The 18,817-nt window shown below is 37.7% G+C and overlaps 1 protein-coding gene and 1 non-coding gene across 2 annotated transcripts; one reads left to right on the top strand and one right to left on the bottom strand.

Annotated features, from left to right (window-relative positions):
• Positions 1-3,340: 3,340 nt before the first annotated feature.
• Positions 3,341-17,675, bottom strand: LOC107626752 (putative disease resistance RPP13-like protein 1). Its single transcript, XM_088503728.1, has 4 exons — positions 17,260-17,675; positions 15,864-15,872; positions 3,873-7,297; positions 3,341-3,442 (listed from the first exon to the last, which is right to left on the bottom strand). The coding sequence occupies exons 1-3, from the start codon at positions 17,477-17,479 to the stop codon at positions 3,891-3,893; spliced, it is 3,636 nt and encodes a 1,211-aa protein (XP_088359854.1). The 5' UTR covers positions 17,480-17,675; the 3' UTR covers positions 3,341-3,442; positions 3,873-3,890.
• On the top strand, positions 13,359-13,466 carry LOC148572981 (small nucleolar RNA R71). The gene has a single exon (XR_015906200.1). It is a non-coding gene; the product is annotated as a small nucleolar RNA R71 (small nucleolar RNA).
• Positions 17,676-18,817: the final 1,142 nt, after the last annotated feature.

Raw genomic sequence — 18,817 nt, 5'->3', positions numbered from 1 at the left:
AGGAATCCTCTGAGGCAATAATTATTATATTTACTCATGAAATCTTATGAATGCATAGATAGTATCTCACATAAAATTGTGTAAGTATTTTCTTTCTTCTGTTTTGGAAGAGAAGTACTTTGCATATCATTTTCAAGTCATGAGTTAGGCTTGTTTGGGTGAGCTTCTAAGAAAAGATATTTTTTTTAGTTATATTTTTTTAAATGATCTTATGAAAAAGTAAAAGTAATTTTATGTTTGGATATCTCATGTAAAAAGATCTTTTTATCTATCAATTATATTTGGGTATAACAATATAAAAGTACTTTTTTGTTTATTTATTACATGAAAAACATCTTTTTTAAAGGAAAAAAATCTTTTAAAAAAAATGTAAATTACAGCTTCTGAAAAAAGATCTTTCTTTTTATTTTTCTAGTGCTTTTACTTTTACTACTAGAAATTTTCCAAATACGTAAAAAAAATAAAAAAATATATTTTTTTTATCAAAATAATGGCGCCCAAACAAACACTAAATAATTAGTTATAGACCTAAATTGGCAAATACCTTGTCAATATGAATAGTTGCTTGAGAAAATAATTGCCATAACAATACATAAAACGGTGACAGTAATTGAATAACAGAAACCAAAAAAATAAAAATAGAGACAAGACACCAAAATTTTAACGTGAAAACTCTACACCAAAAAAATAAACATTTCAAGACATAAAGTGTCTGTCATCACAAAAATTGGAAAAACCAAAAAGTTGATAGGAATGAAATTGTTGCTGATGGCATCACTGCAACTTCTCCTTCCAATGACTATTTCATGTTTCAAATGTGGAAAGCATATTCTTTGAATGTTGACCGGATTAGCCACATTCCTTCATCACCTTGGGAATCTGTTTGATAACGTTTCCAAATCCAGAAACAAAGAAATTGTTATTATTACAGAACCTTTTCTCTTGGTATTAGAATAGCTTACTATAGGCATCAAATACTATTATTTTTATCCAATGGTTCAATTTATGGTAAAAAAGATTACACAACAATATAACTTGATCCTTTTATTTTGAAAGCTTACACAATTCATGCTGGTTCCTTTTACGATCCTACATGAATCTTCCAACACAAAAGCTTCTCTAAGGCATTTGATATAGGAAAAATAATATTGTATCACACAATATCATACCTCCTAATCATGTGTATTTTGAGCAACTAAATTGGTTGAGTATGAGTTAAACAGTGCGCATTTGGAATACAAAATTAAGTGCATTTTTTAGAACCAAAACATGTATTCATTTATTTAAGTATCATATAATAGCTTAGCAACTTCTGGGAAAATATTTGATGATGAGGCATAGATAGCGTTTGAATGTTTCTTGCTGTTGATATGAAAAAGGAGACAACATACATGAATACCAGATTTTGCTAAGGATATTGAAAGTTGGAAAAATGGTATTAAGTGGCCAAAGGCACACCATGGTTTCCATTAATTACTTCTTCTTTTTCAGTTTCTGGTAGCCTGGAAGATCCTCTGAGTTATGTTTTATGTGCTGCCGCCACTTTGCTTTAATTTATAATATACTATATTTAAGTGTGCGTGATGCACAAAAAAAATATATTAGAATAAAAATGAGAGCACTTTTTTTATTAAAAAAAAAAATGGTTTAATTTCAAGCGTATACTAGTCAATGCTGCATGCAGAAAAGACAGACATTGTTTTGTGATGAAGTGCATATAAATCAAGGTAATCATAATCTTGCATTCCACCTTAAGAATGATGGTACAATAAACATGTTCAAAATTGAACTACAAGCAAGATATCTTTCTTCTAACTAACTAACAAACTAACTGACATATTAAACTATTCTTTCACCTTAGTCCATGACAATAATAAAAATGTGTCGGCCCACAAATGCAGCCCAACAGAATACAAGAACAACAGGGAGTGGTGGAAGTCAACGCCGATAGTGGCTTTGGGGTTCGCTTTTTCCATGTCTTGAGTTCCAAATTCGTATAATGTTTAAGTGTTGTGATGTGTTCGGATCTGTGTTGATAACTGATAGTTAAATTTTTATGCTACTGTAATTGCAATTGTACATAATGGAACAATTAGTTCCACTTCTATGTTTATACCATTCTATTTCAGGTGAATTTTTTCTTAAAAAAAAAATACAATATTCTTCATCTTTTCTTATCTCATTTTTTCATGGTTTTATCATATTAAATTCATGGGTTAAGGTGGAAGAGTAGTTTAATATGACATGCATGTATACACGCTAAACTCATAAGAATGAGATCAATATTAGGCAGAAGCAGATTGTCTTACTCTTGCACCAACAGCAAAGAATTTGGTGATGACTTCAAGGGGCATGTCCTTGGTGTCTGGAACCTTCATATAGTTGCTTGCACATCAAGGAATCTGTTTTTGACAAGTTTGAAAACAAATAAAAGCAAATGGAAGATGCTTAAAAAAGTGTACTATTTTTCATAAAATCCTAAAACGCAATTCGAACCTTCGATTTCATGATACTAGTATATTAGCTAACTCTAGTGGCCAATTTGAAGGGTTAAAATTTGACAACTCCAGCGTGTCTTTGTAATGATAACAGACACATGCAAATTCAGTTAGCTAAACTGTTCCTTTGGTGTTTCTTGATTAAGAAGAAACAATAGTCCGAACTTGTGATGCGTGAGGAGCCTGAAACAGTTCCACCTGCTGTAGAAAAGCAATGTAGTGTTGCTGCGAAAGACAATCAATTGGAGCCTGAGGAGGTTCAATCTTCTGAGGAATCATCAGATGGTTGGGTGAAGGTTGAGTTCTCGAAAGAAGAGGAACTCAAAAAGATTTAAATATACATAATACACTCACTTAACATGGCAATAACCTCTTTAATTAAGTCCAAAAGATCAAATATTCTATCACAATACTTCTTGAATAATTTGAATTCCACCTCAGCTTAATATATGTACAGAACATTTACTCTTGGTATTAGAATAGCTTATTATAGGCATCTAATAATATTAACTTTATCCAATGATTCAATCTATGGCTAAAAATGATTACACAGCAATAACTTGATCCTTCTATTTTGAAAGCTTATACACCTCGTGCATGCTGATTCCTATTAGAATCTTGCAACACAACAACTCTGCGAATTCTTTCCACAAATTAAGCTATCATTTAGTTTTTCTTGTGGAAAATAGCAAAAATAAAATTATAGCAAGGAATAGAAAAATATACCTACAACAACAAAAGCTTTTCAATCATAAGTACCACTACTCTAACTTTCTCCATCATGTCCTTGCTTTTTAATAAGATTAAGCCAAAATCAGAAAACATAGTATCTGGTTCGCAACACCTTAATCCAGCTTAATTATCACCTCAAATGATCTTAGAATTAAATGAAGATATATAGCCAATAATGTAGAGGATTACATCTTGATATTTACACAAGCCACCTGCAGAAGATAGTAAAAACATTAAAAAAGTAAATTTAATTCATTCATTTGTTTAATACATCTAAAAACAAATCTCAAATGTTGGATACATGGAAAAAGGATATTCCCTGTGTTTCAATTTTTGTTTCATGGTAATTGTTATCATCGTCTTTAAATGTGATTTTCTTTTTAAACATGAGTTAGCAAGTATTACATATAGCAAAGACTGTATCTGAGAGTAATAAAGGATATTTCTTTAACTAAAACTGCAAAATGAGAGCTTTCCCGATAATTGAAAGAAAAGAATGCAAATTTTGCAGTTGGCATATGAGTTCAAGTGGTTAATGTTGTTTAAAGAAAGAGAAAAAAAATTGACTTGAAGGAAAAGGAAATTTTTGCATGTGTGAATTTAATTGTGGTAGCATGACAAACATGAAGGATAGAGAATTACCTGCTCAGAAATCTCTACTCAGAAAATATGTCTGCGATTGAGTTTAATGGTGGGGATGTGGGAAATTTTGGACCAAATTTGTTGATGCTTGTTCTTGCAGTGTTCGCCCAGCAAATCACAGTAGTCAATTTGAAGTAGTAAGAGAGAGGGAGGCAGCTTTTCTCCTTCCATATTCTTCAGCTTTGGACAGTATGAAATGTGTAGTTGTTGGAGGGAGGTGAGGCGGAGAAGCTGGTTGCACTCCAATGTCTCCAGATCATAAAAGTCATGGATATGTAGAGTGGTGAGGGAGGGAAGGCGAGGCATCGAACCCACCTCTGGGTATAACTTTATGCTCTCACACCAAAGACCAGAAATGGTGAGATGAGTGAGGTTGTCCAAGTTGCCCAACCATGATACACCCCTTACGTGTTCCTCGCATTCTCCTGCAATAAGCTCTTTCAGGTTAGCCGGCAAACCACCCTCTGGCCACCTACAAATGTTTGGGCAACCTCGTATGGCCAGAGTGTGTAAATTTGGAAGAAGACTATTCATGTCAGATGGCAATGACACAAATTTGGAGCATTGACTGATGGTGAGACGTTGAAGAGCAGCGTGTGGTGGCTGTGACATTGAAACTGATTCCAGATTTGAACACTCTTTTATCTCCAGATTCTTGAGATTGGGAAAGGCATCCAACGACAATGAGGTCAGTGAATCACAACTTTGATATATTTGTAGATCTACCAAATCATACTTGTGTTGTTGCTGGAGTAATTCAATTTGGCGGCAATTAGAGATTTGGAGCTTTTGCAAAGATTTGGGTAAACAATTGCCCCCCAAGGATACAACAGATGAACACCATGAGATTTCTATTTCTTGGAGGGAAGTTAGATGGTGAATGATCCTTGCCTTAAATGCATACTCCACCACATATTCAAATCCACTAATTGATAAACTATTCCCATATAGTCTCATCTCTTTATCCCATCCCTGATGACCATCTTGTATTTTCAGTTGGCGCACTTTGGAAACATCCGATGAGGAAGAAACGATTCTCATTAATACCTGATTAACCATATCTCCCTTTAACATTCGACAATCTCTTATTTGAAGGCTCTTAAGCTGAAGAAAGGCTTCTGAGTCAGGTAAGTGCCACTCCTCCCAACATGGCATGTTATCAAACTGCAAACTCTCCAGTGAGGGAAACGGTGCAATAGGCTTAGAATGTTGATGGCCTTCATTCTTGTAAAACTCCTTGCCAATGCTCTTCAGTTGATAAAAACCTTTGATGCTCAGGGACTTCAAAGATGGCAGCTGTCCAAGTGAAGGCAGCATGCAGCAATTCTTGCAAGAATACAGAGATACATTTGTGATATTGTTGTAGGAAGAATGCCCGATCCAGTCTGAAAATATTTTACCTTTGTATCTATTAACAGTCAACTTTTTCAAGCCAGTGTGTGGTTGCAAGCCCCCAAGTATATCTTGTTCATCAGTATGTGTGTTTGAAACCATATCACCAAATACAGACCATTCCAACAATAACTCGTCGATGTGCTTCTTATCTATTATCCTTGCACTCCTTGCCTCATTGGCATCAATCACATTCTCCAATTTCTGAATCTCAAGTGATCCATGAAGATTTAAAAGCCCTCCTAACTCTTCCATTCCATTGTCTTCTTGCTTTCCCACCACAAACTTACTTAAAATGTGCAACTGTTTTAATTTGCTCATTCCTTTTGGCATTTCTTTCAGAGGAGTATCTCTTATATTAAGATGCCGCAAATTCACAAGCTTATACATGCCATTAGGTAGCAAAGTCAGATTTGAACAGCCTTCTAACTTTAAAGTTTGTAGATTGCACAAGTTGCATAATGACTCGGGCAATATCTTAACATCACTCCGAGAGAGATCCAAATAGCGCAATTGGATCAATTTTTTAGCTATTGAATCAGGAAATATATTGAGTGTATGAACGGACAAAACTCTCAAGTATTTATTCTTTGACAATATGTCAAATGGTAATGTTGCGTGTGCTTTATGGAAATAAGATCCAGGGTTGATATACAATGATGTCCTCAAAGATTCTATTTCACGAGAGGAGAATGTTTTCTTGGAGATTGAACGGTCGTATAATAAATGACGAGTTAGAATACTCATCTCTTCCTTTTCACCAAGTTCTTCAAATGACCTACAATAAAATTTTCCAGCAAGAAAAATTGCCAAGTCATGCATGAGATCGTGCATCACAAAATACTTCTCATCATTCTCGACCAGCTTGAAGAATAGTCTTGAAACCAAGTCATCAAAACACTCGCAACCAACTTCTTCTAAAGTCTGTCCCCTCCTTGGTGGTTGTAAAAGGTTTTCAGCCATCCACAGCAATATTAATTCATCTTTATCAAGTTTATAATCTTTGGGATACAATGAACAATAAACAAAGCATCGTTTCAAATGAGTAGGCAGATGATGGTAACTTAATAACAATGCAGGAAGAATCTTACAATTTGCCAGACGAAATTCCCAAATGTCACTCCTTAGTATTTTATTCCATTCTTCAGCACGATGCTCTGAGCGCAACAAGCGTCCAAGTGTTTCTGCAGCTAATGGCAAGCCATCACACCTCTCAACAATCTTTCTACCTATTCCTTCCAGTTCTGAGCTCCCATTTGATTCAGGAAAGGATGCATTGTCCGCAAAAATAGACCAACAATGATCATCTGACAGTCCCTTGAGAGCGTAAGAGTTACAGTGTTGGACTATTCGACCAACATTTACCTTACGGGTTGTTAGAAGAATAGTGATTCCCTTTCTCCCATGTTGAAAAGGGGTGATAAAACTATTCCACTTGTCAACATCTTCATTCCAAACATCATCCAAAACAATGAAGAACTTCTTTTCTGACAGTTTTTTCTTCAAATCTTGTTGAAGTAAATCAAAGCTATCAAGACTACAAATACCTAAAGAGATCCCCTTTATAACATTCTTTGTAGTCTCAACAACATCATAGTTTTCAGAAACACAAATCCATGCTTTCAAATCAACCCCGTCCATCAAATCCTTGTTGTTGTAGAGCCATTGTGCTAAAGTAGTTTTACCAACACCGTCCATACCAACAATAGAGATGACAGACAAGTTATGATGATTGTTGTCATTGAGCATCTTGATTAGTGCCTGTTGGTCACCATCCCTGCTGAACACATTCCCCTTCACAAGAGAAGTGGATGGAGGTCTCCATGAAGAGCTTCCTGTTTGAATCTCTTTGAGACCAAGGGTATCTTTGCGTTTCTCAAGATCTTCTATTCTTTCAACCACCTCTTCTATCTTAGTCACCATCTTCCTACCAGACAGATCAAGGAACTGAGGAAGCCGAGTGCGTACCTTGTTGCGAATTTGAGCTTTGATGAAGACACGGTCCAGCAAGTCATCAGCAGTGTAGAGAGCATCTTTGAGACTATTGGTATGCGAAATTGTGATCACTTCTTTTCACAACTCAATTAATCCCCGGTAATGAGTCCAAAAACTTGGTGCTCAATACCATGGCATAAACACAAATTCGCACAACTAACCAGCAAGTGCACTGGGTCGTCCAAGTAATAAACCTTACGCGAGTAAGGGTCGATCCCACGGAGATTGTTGGTATGAAGCAAGCTATGGTCACCTTGTAAATCTTAGTCAGGCAGACTCAAATGGGTATAGATGATGAATAAAACCTAAAAGATAAAGATAGAGATACTTATGCAATTCATTGGTGGGAATTTCAGATAAGCGTATGAAGATGCTTTTCCCTTCCGTCTCTCTGCTTTCCTACTATCTTCATCCAATCCTTCTTACTCCTTTCCATGGCAAGCTTATGCAAGGGTTTCACCGTTGTCAGTGGCTACCTCCCATCCTCTCAGTGGAAATGTTCAACGCACCCTGTCACGGCACGGCTATCCATCCGTCGGTTCTCGATCAGGCCGGAATAGAATCCAGTGATTCTTTTGCGTCTGTCACTAACGCCCCGCCCTCAGGAGTTTGAAGCTCGTCATAGTCATTCAATCATTGAATCCTACTCAGAATACCACAGACAAGGTTTAGACCTTCCGGATTCTCTTGAATGCCACCATCAGTTCTAGCTTATACCACGAAGATTCCGGTTAAAGAATCCAAGAGATATCCACCCAATCTAAGGTAGAACGGAGGTGGTTGTCAGGCACACGTTCATAGGTGAGAATGATGATGAGTGTCACGGATCATCACATTCATCAAGTTGAAGAACAAGTGATATCTTAGAACAAGAACAAGCGGAATTGAATAGAAGAACAATAGTAATTGCATTAATACTCGAGGTACAGCAGAGCTCCACACCTTAATCTATGGTGTGTAGAAACTCCACCGTTGAAAATACATAAGAACAAGATCTAGGCATGGCCGAATGGCCAGCCTCCCAATGATCTAAGATAGCATAAGAACAAGAGTAGCTACCAAGATCCCCCAATACAATAGTAAAAGGTCCTACTTATAGAGAACTAGTAGCCTAAGGTTTACAGAGATGAGTAAATGACATAAAAATTCACTTCCGGGCCCACTTGGTGTGTGCTTGGGCTGAGCAATGAAGCATTTTCGTGTAGAGACTCTTCTTGGAGTTAAACACCAGCTTTTGTGCCAGTTTGGGCGTTTAACTCCCATTTTGGTGCCAGTTCCGGCGTTTAACGCTGGAAAATCTGAAGGTGACTTTGAACGCCGGTTTGGACCATCAAATCTTGGGCAAAGTATGGACTATCATATATTGCTGGAAAGCCCAGGATGTCTACTTTCCAACGCCGTTGAGAGCGCGCCAATTGGGCTTCTGTAGCTCCAGAAAATCCACTTCGAGTGCAGGGAGGTCAGAATCCAACAGCATCTGCAGTCCTTTTCAGTCTCTGAATCAGATTTTTGCTCAGGTCCCTCAATTTCAGCCAGAAAATACCTGAAATCACAGAAAAACACACAAACTCATAGTAAAGTCCAGAAAAGTGAATTTTAACTAAAAACTAATAAAAATATACTAAAAACTAAACCAAATATACTAAAAACATACTAAAAACAATGCCAAAAAGCGTATAAATTATCCGCTCATCACAATACCAAACTTAAATTGTTGCTTGTCCTCAAGCAACTGAAAATCAAATAAGATAAAAAGAAGAGAATATGCAATGAATTCCAAAAAACATCTATGAAGATCAGTATTAATTAGATGAGCGGGGCTTTTAGCTTTTTGCCTCTGAACAGTTTTGGCATCTCACTCTATCCTTTGAAACTCAGAATGATTGGCTTCTTTAGGAACTCAGAATCCAGATAGTGTTATTGATTCTCCTAGCTAAGTATAATGATTCTTGAACACAGCTACTTATTGAGTCTTGGCTGTGGTCCAAAGCACTCTGTCTTCCAGTATTACCACCGGATACATACATGCCACAGACACATAATTGGGTGAACCTTTTCAGATTGTGACTTAGCTTTGCTAGAGTCCCCAATTAGAGGTGTCCAGGGTTCTTAAGCACACTCTTTTTGCCTTGGATCACAACTTTATTTCTTTCTTTTTCTTTCTTTTTCTTTTTTTTTTCTTTCTCTCTTTTTTTCTTTCCTTTTTTTTCGAATTTTTTTTTTAAATACACTGCTTTTTCTTGCTTCAAGAATCATTTTTATGATTTTTCAGATCCTCAGTAACATGTCTCCTTTTTCATCATTCTTTCAAGAGCCAACATTCATGAACCACAAATTCAAAAGACATATGCACTGTTTAAGCATACATTCAGAGACAAAAGTATTGCCACCACATCAAGATAGTTAAACTGTTATAAAATTCAAAATTCATGCAATTCTTCTCTTTTTTCAATTAAGAACATTTTTCATTCAAGAAAGGTGATGGATTCATAGGACATTCATAACTTTAAGGCATAGACACTAAGACACTAATGATCACAAGACACAAACATAGATAAACATAAAGCATAAATTTTCGAAAAAAATAGAAAAATAAAGAACAAGGAGATTAAAGAACGGGTCCACCTCAGTGATGGCGGCTTGTTCTTCCTCTTGAAGATCCTATGGAGTGCTTGAGCTCCTCAATGTCTCTTCCTTGTCTTTGTTACTCCTCTCTCATGATTCTTTGATCTTCTCTAATTTCATGGAGGAGGATGGAATGTTCTTGGTGCTCCACCCTTAGTTGTCCCATGTTGGAACTCAGTTCTCCTAGGGAGGTGTTCAGTTGCTCCCAATAGTTGTGTGGAGGATAGTGCATCCCTTGAGGCATCTCAGGGATTTGATGATGAGAGGGGTCTCTTGTTTGCTCCATCCTCTTCTTAGTGATGGGCTTGTCCTCATCAATGGGGATGTCTCCCTCTATGTCAACTCCAACTGAATAACAGAGGTGACAAATGAGATGAGGAAAGGCTAACCTTGCCAAGGTGGAGGACTTGTCCGCCACCTTATAGAGTTCTTGGGCTATAACCTCATGAACTTCCACTTCTTCTCCAATCATAATGCTATGAATCATGATGGCCCGGTCTAGAGTAACTTCAGACCGGTTGCTAGTGGAAATGATTGAGCGTTGGATAAACTCCAACCATCCTCTAGCCACGGGTTTGAGGTCATGCCTTCTCAATTGAACCGGCTTCCCTCTTGAATCTCTCTTCCATTGGGCGCCCTCTTCACAAATGTCAGTGAGGACTTGGTCCAACCTTTGATCAAAGTTGACCCTTCTAGTGTAAGGATGTTCATCTCCTTGCATCATAGGCAAGTTGAATGCCAACCTTACATTTTCCGGATATTCACTCTTTTTGAGTGAAAAAGGGACCTCGGGGATCACCTTCTTCAAGGTCACAACTTCATAGAAGTGGTCTTGATGCACCCTTGAGATGAATCTCTCCATCTCCCATGACTCGGAGGTGGAAGCTTTTGCCTTCCCTTTCCTCTTTCTAGAGGTTTCTCCGGCCTTGGATGCCATAAATGGTTATGGAAAAACAAAAAGCACTGCTTTTACCACACCAAACTTAAAAGGTTTGCTCGTCCTCGAGCAAAAGAAGAAAGAAGAGAGTAGAAGAAGAAGAAATGAGAAAGAAGGGAATGGCTTAGTGTTCGGCCAAAAAGGGGAAGAAGTGGTGTTTAGGTTGTGGGAAAATGAAGGAGTGAAGATGGGTATATATAGGAGTGGGGGAAGGGTTATGGTTCGGCTATGGGAGGGTGAGTTTGGGAGGGGAAGTGGTTTGAATTTGAAGGGTGAGGTAGGTGGGGTTTTATGAAGGATGGATGTGAGTGGTGAAGAGAAAGATGGGATTTGATAGGTGAAGGGTTTTTGGGGAAGAGGTGTTGAGGTGATTGGTGAATGGGTGAAGAAGAGAGAGAGTGGTGGGGTTGGTGGGGATCCTGTGGGGTCCACAGATCCTAAGGTGTCAAGGAAAAGTCATCCCTGCACCAAATGGCATGCAAAATTGCGTTTTTAGCCAATTCTGGCGTTAAACGCCGGGCTGGTGCCCATTTCTGGCGTTTAATGCCAGGTTCTTGCCCTTTTCTGGCGTTTAACGCCAGTCTGGTGCCCCTTTCTGGTGTTAAACGCCCAACAGCTAGCCTTACTGGCGTTTAAACGCCAGCACGCTCTCCTCCAGGGTGTGCTGTTTTTCTTTCTGCTTTTCATTCTGTTTTTGCTTTTTCAATTGATTTTGTGACTTCTCATGATCATCAACCTACAAAATAAAATAAAATAACAAAGGAAAATATATAAAATATAACATTGGGTTGCCTCCCAACAAGCGCTTCTTTAATGTCAGTAGCTTGACAGAGGGCTCTCATGGAGCCTCACAGATGCTCAGAGCAATGTTGGAACCTCCCAACACCAAACTTAGAGTTTGAGTGTGGGGGTTCAACACCAAACTTAGAAGTTGGTTGTGGCCTCCCAACACCAAACTTAGAGTTTGACTGTGGGGGCTCTGTTTGGCTCTGTTTTGAGAGGAGCTCTTCATGCTTCCTCTCCATGGTGACAGAGGGATATCCTTGAGCCTTAAACACCAAGGATTCTTCATTCACTTGAATGATCAATTCTCCTCTATTAACATCAATCACAGCCTTTGCTGTGGCTAGGAAGGGTCTGCCAAGGATGATGGATTCATCCATGCACTTCCCAGTCTCTAGGACTATGAAATCAGCAGGGATGTAATGGTCTTCAATCTTTACCAGAACATCCTCTACAAGTCCATAAGCTTGTTTTCTTGAATTGTCTGCCATCTCTAGTGAGATTTTTGCAGCTTGTACCTCAAAGATCCCTAGCTTCTCCATTACAGAGAGAGGCATGAGGTTTACACTTGACCCTAGGTCACACAAGGCCTTCTTGAAGGTCATGGTGCCTATGGCACAAGGTATTGAAAACTTCCCAGGATCTTGTCTCTTTTGAGGTAATCTCTGCCTAGACAAGTCATCCAGTTCTTTGGTGAGCAAAGGAGGTTTGTTCTCCCAAGTCTCATTGCCAAATAACTTGTCATTTAGCTTCATGATTGCTCCAAGGTATTTAGCAACTTGCTCTTCAGTGACATATTCATCCTCTTCAGAGGAAGAATACTCATCAGAGCTCATGAATGGCAGAAGTAAATCCAATGGGATCTCTATGGTCTCAGTGTGAGCCTCAGATTTCCATGGTTCCTCATTAGGGAACTCATTGGAGGCTAGTGGACGTCCATTGAGGTCTTCCTCAGTGGCGTTCACTGCCTCTTTCTCCTCTCCAAATTCGGCCATGTTGATGGCCTTGCACTCTCCTTTTGGATTTTCTTCTGTATTGCTTGGAAGAGTACTAGGAGGGAGTTCAGTAATTTTCTTGCTCAGCTGACCCACTTGTGCCTCCAAATTTCTAATGGAGGACCTTGTTTCCGTCATGAAACTTTGAGTGGTTTTGATTAGATCAGAGACCATGGTAGCTAAGTCAGAGTTGTTCTGTTTAGGATTCTCTGTCTGTTGCTGAGAAGATGATGGAAAAGGCTTGCCATTGCTAAACCTGTTTCTTCCACCATTATTGTTGTTAAAACCTTGTTGAGGTCTCTGTTGATCCTTCCATGAGAGATTTGGATGATTTCTCCATGAAGGATTATAGGTGTTTCCATAGGGTTCTCCCATGTAATTCACCTCTTCCATTAAAGGGTTCTCAGGATCATAAGCTTCTTCCTCAGATGAAGCTTCCTTAGTACTGCCTTGTGCATTTTGCATTCCAGATAGACTTTGAGAAATCATATTGACTTGTTGAGTCAATATCTTGTTCTGAGCCAGAATGGCATTCAGAGTATCAATCTCAAGAACTCCTTTCTTCTTATTAGTCCCATTGTTCACAGGATTCCTTTCAGAAGTGTACATGAATTGGTTATTTGCAACCATTTCAATTAGTTCTTGAGCTTCTGTAGGCGTCTTCTTCAGATGAAGAGATCCTTCAGCAGAGCTATCCAAAGACATCTTGGACAGTTCAGACAGACCATCATAGAAAATACCTATGATGCTCCATTCAGAAAGCATATCAGAGGGACACTTTCTGATTAATTGTTTGTATCTTTCCCAAGCTTCATAGAGGGATTCTCCTTCCTTCTGTCTGAAGGTTTGGACTTCCACTCTAAGCTTACTCAATTTTTGAGGTGGAAAGAACTTTGCCAAGAAGGCATTGACTAGCTTTTCCCAAGAGTTCAGGCTTTCTTTAGGTTGTGAGTCCAACCATGTCCTAGCTCTGTCTCTTACAGCAAAAGGGAATAGCATAAGTCTGTAGACCTCGGGGTCAACCCCATTAGTCTTGACAGTGTCACATATTTGCAAGAACTCAGCTAAGAACTGATGAGGATCTTCCAATGGAAGTCCATGGAACTTGCAATTCTGTTGCATTAGAGAAACTAATTGAGGCTTAAGCTCAAAGTTGTTTGCTCCAATGGCAGGGATAGAGATGCTTCTCCCATAAAAGTCGGGAGTAGGTGCAGTAAAGTCACCCAGCACCTTCCTTGCATTGTTGGCATTGTTGTTGTTTTCAGCTGCCATGGGTTCTTCTTCTTTGAAGATTTCTGTTAGGTCCTCTACAGAGAGTTGTGCCTTAGCTTCTCTTAGCTTTCGCTTCAAGGTCCTTTCAGGTTCAGGGTCAGCCTCAACAAGAATACCTTTGTCTTTGCTCCTGCTCATATGAAAGAGAAGAGAACAAGAAAATATGGAATCCTCTATGTCACAGTATAGAGATTCCTTGAGGTGTCAGAGGAAATGAAAAATAGAATGAAGAAGTATAGAATTCGAACTTATCAAGAAAGATGGAGTTCGAATTGTGCATTAAGGAATAGTGTTAGTCCATAAATAGAAGGATGTGAAAAGAGGGGAAGATATTTTCGAAAATTAAGTGAAATATTTTAAAAACATTTTGAAAAACACTAATTGATTTTCGAAAACCAAGAGTGGGAAAGAGATCAAGTGATTTTTGAAAAAGATTTTGAAATAAGAAATTAAAAAGATGTGATTAAAAACTCTTTTGAAAAAGATGTGGTTAAGAAGATATGATTGGTTTTTAAAAAGATATGATTGAGAAGATATGATTTGAAAACATTTTTAAAAAGATTTGATTTTGAAAATTAATGACTTGCCTAACAAGAAAAGATATGATTCAAACATTAAACCTTTCTCAACAGAAAAGGCAACATACTTGAAATGTTCAATCAAATCATTAATTGTTAGCAAGTATCTTTGAAAAAGGAAAGAAATTGATTTTGAAAACATTTGATTGAAAAGATATGATTTGAAAAAGATTTGATTTTGAAAAACTTTGAAAACTTGAAAAAAATTTGATTTGAAAACAAAATCTTCCCTCTTGTGCCATCCTGGCGTTAAACGCCCAGAATGGTGCACATTCTGGCGTTTAACGCCCAAACTACTACCTTTTTGGGCGTTAAACGCCCAGCCAGGCACCCTGGCTGGCGTTTAAACGCCAGTCTGCCTTCTTCACTGGGCGTTTTTGAACGCCCAGCTTTTTCTGTATAATTCCTCTGCTGTATGTTCTGAATCTTCAATTCCCTGTATTATTGACTTGAAAAGACACAAGTTAAAAATATTTTTGGATTTTTAATAATGAGGAAAAGTCAAAATGCAACTAAAATCAAATAACAATGCATGCAAGACACCAAACTTAGCAGTTTGTATACTACTAACAAAATGAGAATGCACATGAGAGACACAAAACACTCAAGTCAAGAGAATTTAAAGATCAGAGCAAGTAAATCATCAATAACAACTTGAAGATCACTTAAGACACATGAATGAATGCAAGAAGAACAGAAACATGCAATTGACACCATACTTAAAATGAAACACTAGACTCAAACAAGAAATATTTTTGGATTTTATGATTTTGTAATTTTTTTGGATTTTTCGAAAATTAGGTGGAAAAAAAATAAAGGTATCAAAATTCTTAATTAGAATTCCAGGAATCATTGCAATGCTAGTCTAAGACTCCGGTTCAGGAATTAGACATGGCTTCACAGCCAGCCAAGCTTTCAAAGAAAGCTTCGGTCCAAAACACTAGACATGGCCAATGGCCAGCCAAGCCTTAGCAGATCATTGCTCCAATAGCAAGATTGATAGAAATCAACAAGCTCTTGTGATGATAAGTTGAAACCTCGGTCCAATAAAATTAGACATGGCTTCACAGCCAGCCAGACTTCAACAGATCATCATGAAACACTAGAATTCATTCTTAAGAACTCTGAAGAAAAAATACCTAATCTAAGCAACAAGATGAACCGTCAGTTGTCCATACACAAAACAATCCCCGGCAACGGCGCCAAAAACTTGGTATGCGAAATTGTGATCACTTCTTTTCACAACTCAATTAATCCCCGGTAATGAGTCCAAAAACTTGGTGCTCAATACCATGGCATAAACACAAATTCGCACAACTAACCAGCAAGTGCACTGGGTCGTCCAAGTAATAAACCTTACGCGAGTAAGGGTCGATCCCACGGAGATTGTTGGTATGAAGCAAGCTATGGTCACCTTGTAAATCTTAGTCAGGCAGACTCAAATGGGTATAGATGATGAATAAAACCTAAAAGATAAAGATAGAGATACTTATGCAATTCATTGGTGGGAATTTCAGATAAGCGTATGAAGATGCTTTTCCCTTCCGTCTCTCTGCTTTCCTACTATCTTCATCCAATCCTTCTTACTCCTTTCCATGGCAAGCTTATGCAAGGGTTTCACCGTTGTCAGTGGCTACCTCCCATCCTCTCAGTGGAAATGTTCAACGCACCCTGTCACGGCACGGCTATCCATCCGTCGGTTCTCGATCAGGCCGGAATAGAATCCAGTGATTCTTTTGCGTCTGTCACTAACGCCCCGCCCTCAGGAGTTTGAAGCTCGTCACAGTCATTCAATCATTGAATCCTACTCAGAATACCACAGACAAGGTTTAGACCTTCCGGATTCTCTTGAATGCCACCATCAGTTCTAGCTTATACCACGAAGATTCCGGTTAAAGAATCCAAGAGATATCCACCCAATCTAAGGTAGAACGGAGGTGGTTGTCAGGCACACGTTCATAGGTGAGAATGATGATGAGTGTCACGGATCATCACATTCATCAAGTTGAAGAACAAGTGATATCTTAGAACAAGAACAAGCGGAATTGAATAGAAGAACAATAGTAATTGCATTAATACTCGAGGTACAGCAGAGCTCCACACCTTAATCTATGGTGTGTAGAAACTCCACCGTTGAAAATACATAAGAACAAGGTCTAGGCATAAGAACAAGAGTAGCTACCAAGATCCCCCAATACAATAGTAAAAGGTCCTACTTATAGAGAACTAGTAGCCTAAGGTTTACAGAGATGAGTAAATGACATAAAAATCCACTTCCGGGCCCACTTGGTGTGTGCTTGGGCTGAGCAATGAAGCATTTTCGTGTAGAGACTCTTCTTGGAGTTAAACGCCAGCTTTTGTGCCAGTTTGGGCGTTTAACTCCCATTTTGGTGCCAGTTCCGGCGTTTAACGCTGGAAAATCTGAAGGTGACTTTGAACGCCGGTTTGGGCCATCAAATCTTGGGCAAAGTATGGACTATCATATATTGCTGGAAAGCCCAGGATGTCTACTTTCCAACGCCGTTGAGAGCGCGCCAATTGGGCTTCTGTAGCTCCAGAAAATCCACTTCGAGTGCAGGGAGGTCAGAATCCAACAGCATCTGCAGTCCTTTTCAGTCTCTGAATCAGATTTTTGCTCAGGTCCCTCAATTTCAGCCAGAAAATACCTGAAATCACAGAAAAACACACAAACTCATAATAAAGTCCAGAAAAAGTGAATTTTAACTAAAAACTAATAAAAATATACTAAAAACTAAACCAAATATACTAAAAACAATGTCAAAAAGCGTATAAATTATCCGCTCATCAACTATCAAGCCACTCCCTGATGAGTTCGTTTCCAAACTGCTTCTGCTCAGCATTAGCAGCCAGAGCTTTGGCAGCCAAGATAGCAGTCTTCAGCCTGTCAACCAACTTCCGATCCAGCTTCTTGCCCACCACCAAGTTGACAAACTCAGATGAAATGAGCCGGTCAAGAACAACGTTGGCCAAGCCAGAAACTAAAGCTCCAACCACAAGTGCTTCAGGCATGGTATGATACAGATCTCAACAACAGCGAACTAATGAGTGAGAGATTGGAATTTTCAGAATGTAACAAAGAGAGAGCAATGTTTCAATAATGATTGCGAGGTATTCACTATGCAGCAATAGGCATACAGCGAGATTCAAATAATTCCCAGTTGTGGAGTGCATAGCTGGCTTTGCACGTTACTTCATTTTTATATTCTTCTTTGAAGGATGAAACAGAGTATTCAAATAGCAAAAGGGTGACCAACTTAAACTAGTCTGTGGAAATTAATTAACTATATAGTGTTTACTCATTGGCTTCACGTGCTAGCTGTCTTCAAGGTCACTTTTCTTAATGTTTTATTCTCTTTGTTTGGAACTCATCATTACAAATTAAAATTACAACTTGACCAAGGTTTCAAACCTTGTTTTTTTTGTCATCATTACCAATTTTTTAAGAGTAACTAGAAAGAGTCCGCGTTGCGCGGACAATAAATTAATAATAATATATAATAAATATTAAAAATGATTATGTTTTATATAATTAAATTAAATATGTGTAAACTAAAGTTAAATTTGAAAAGTATTTTGTTTAAAATGATTTGTAGTACAAAAGATTTGGATATTGGAGTTGTACAAAGTGATATTTTTATTTGGTGATTTAATTTTTGTATTTGTTTTAGTTGATGGACTTAGTCTTCTTATGTGGAGCTCATCGTCCTTTTTCTTTATTGGTTATTGTTAGAATTGTTGCTTTCTTCTTTCTGTGGTAGGTTCTTGTGAAGGCATGTTATTTATGAATTGTTGAATTGTATGCACTTTCTATTATGTTGTTTGTTCTATCTTTGCATGTATGTTTTTCTTCCAAAGATATGTCTTGAATTTGTATGGTTTTCTTTTTTCTTAATCTCTTGATGTAGTTTTTCAATGACATCTACAATAAAAAGAACAAAAATATGTAGATTTTTTTTGAATAAATTGTTTTTAATAAGAATAATTAAAATAGTATAAAATGAAATTACTTGTTAATATTTTTTTTATCCACTCTGTCAGACAATGTCCCAAGCGATGCAAATTTAAAATAGTCTTGGAAAATGTTCAAAATTGGATCTTTAATTTCTTTCACAAATGTGAGTAAAAAATTTGCTTTCATTGTTTTTTTAATTGGCCTATACAGATTATTTGCATCTTCTATTTTTAAATTTTTATAATATAGACTTTTTCTTCTTGTAACAAATGTTTGAATTTGTTCATCATATTTCTCTTCACAATTATACGAAGATGTGTTCCCTGTCGTGTTAGTAAATCATAGTTAATAATTAGTTAAAAAGGAACAATAAATAACATATTAAAATAAGTATA

Source organism: Arachis ipaensis, chromosome B2 (assembly GCF_059453495.1).
Source record: "Arachis ipaensis isolate K30076 ecotype BB chromosome B2, ASM5945349v1, whole genome shotgun sequence".
In the NCBI taxonomy this organism is placed as follows: Eukaryota; Viridiplantae; Streptophyta; class Magnoliopsida; order Fabales; family Fabaceae; genus Arachis; species Arachis ipaensis.
The sequence above is the reverse complement of the archived record's forward strand: the minus strand, read 5'-3'. Positions and strand labels throughout refer to the sequence as shown.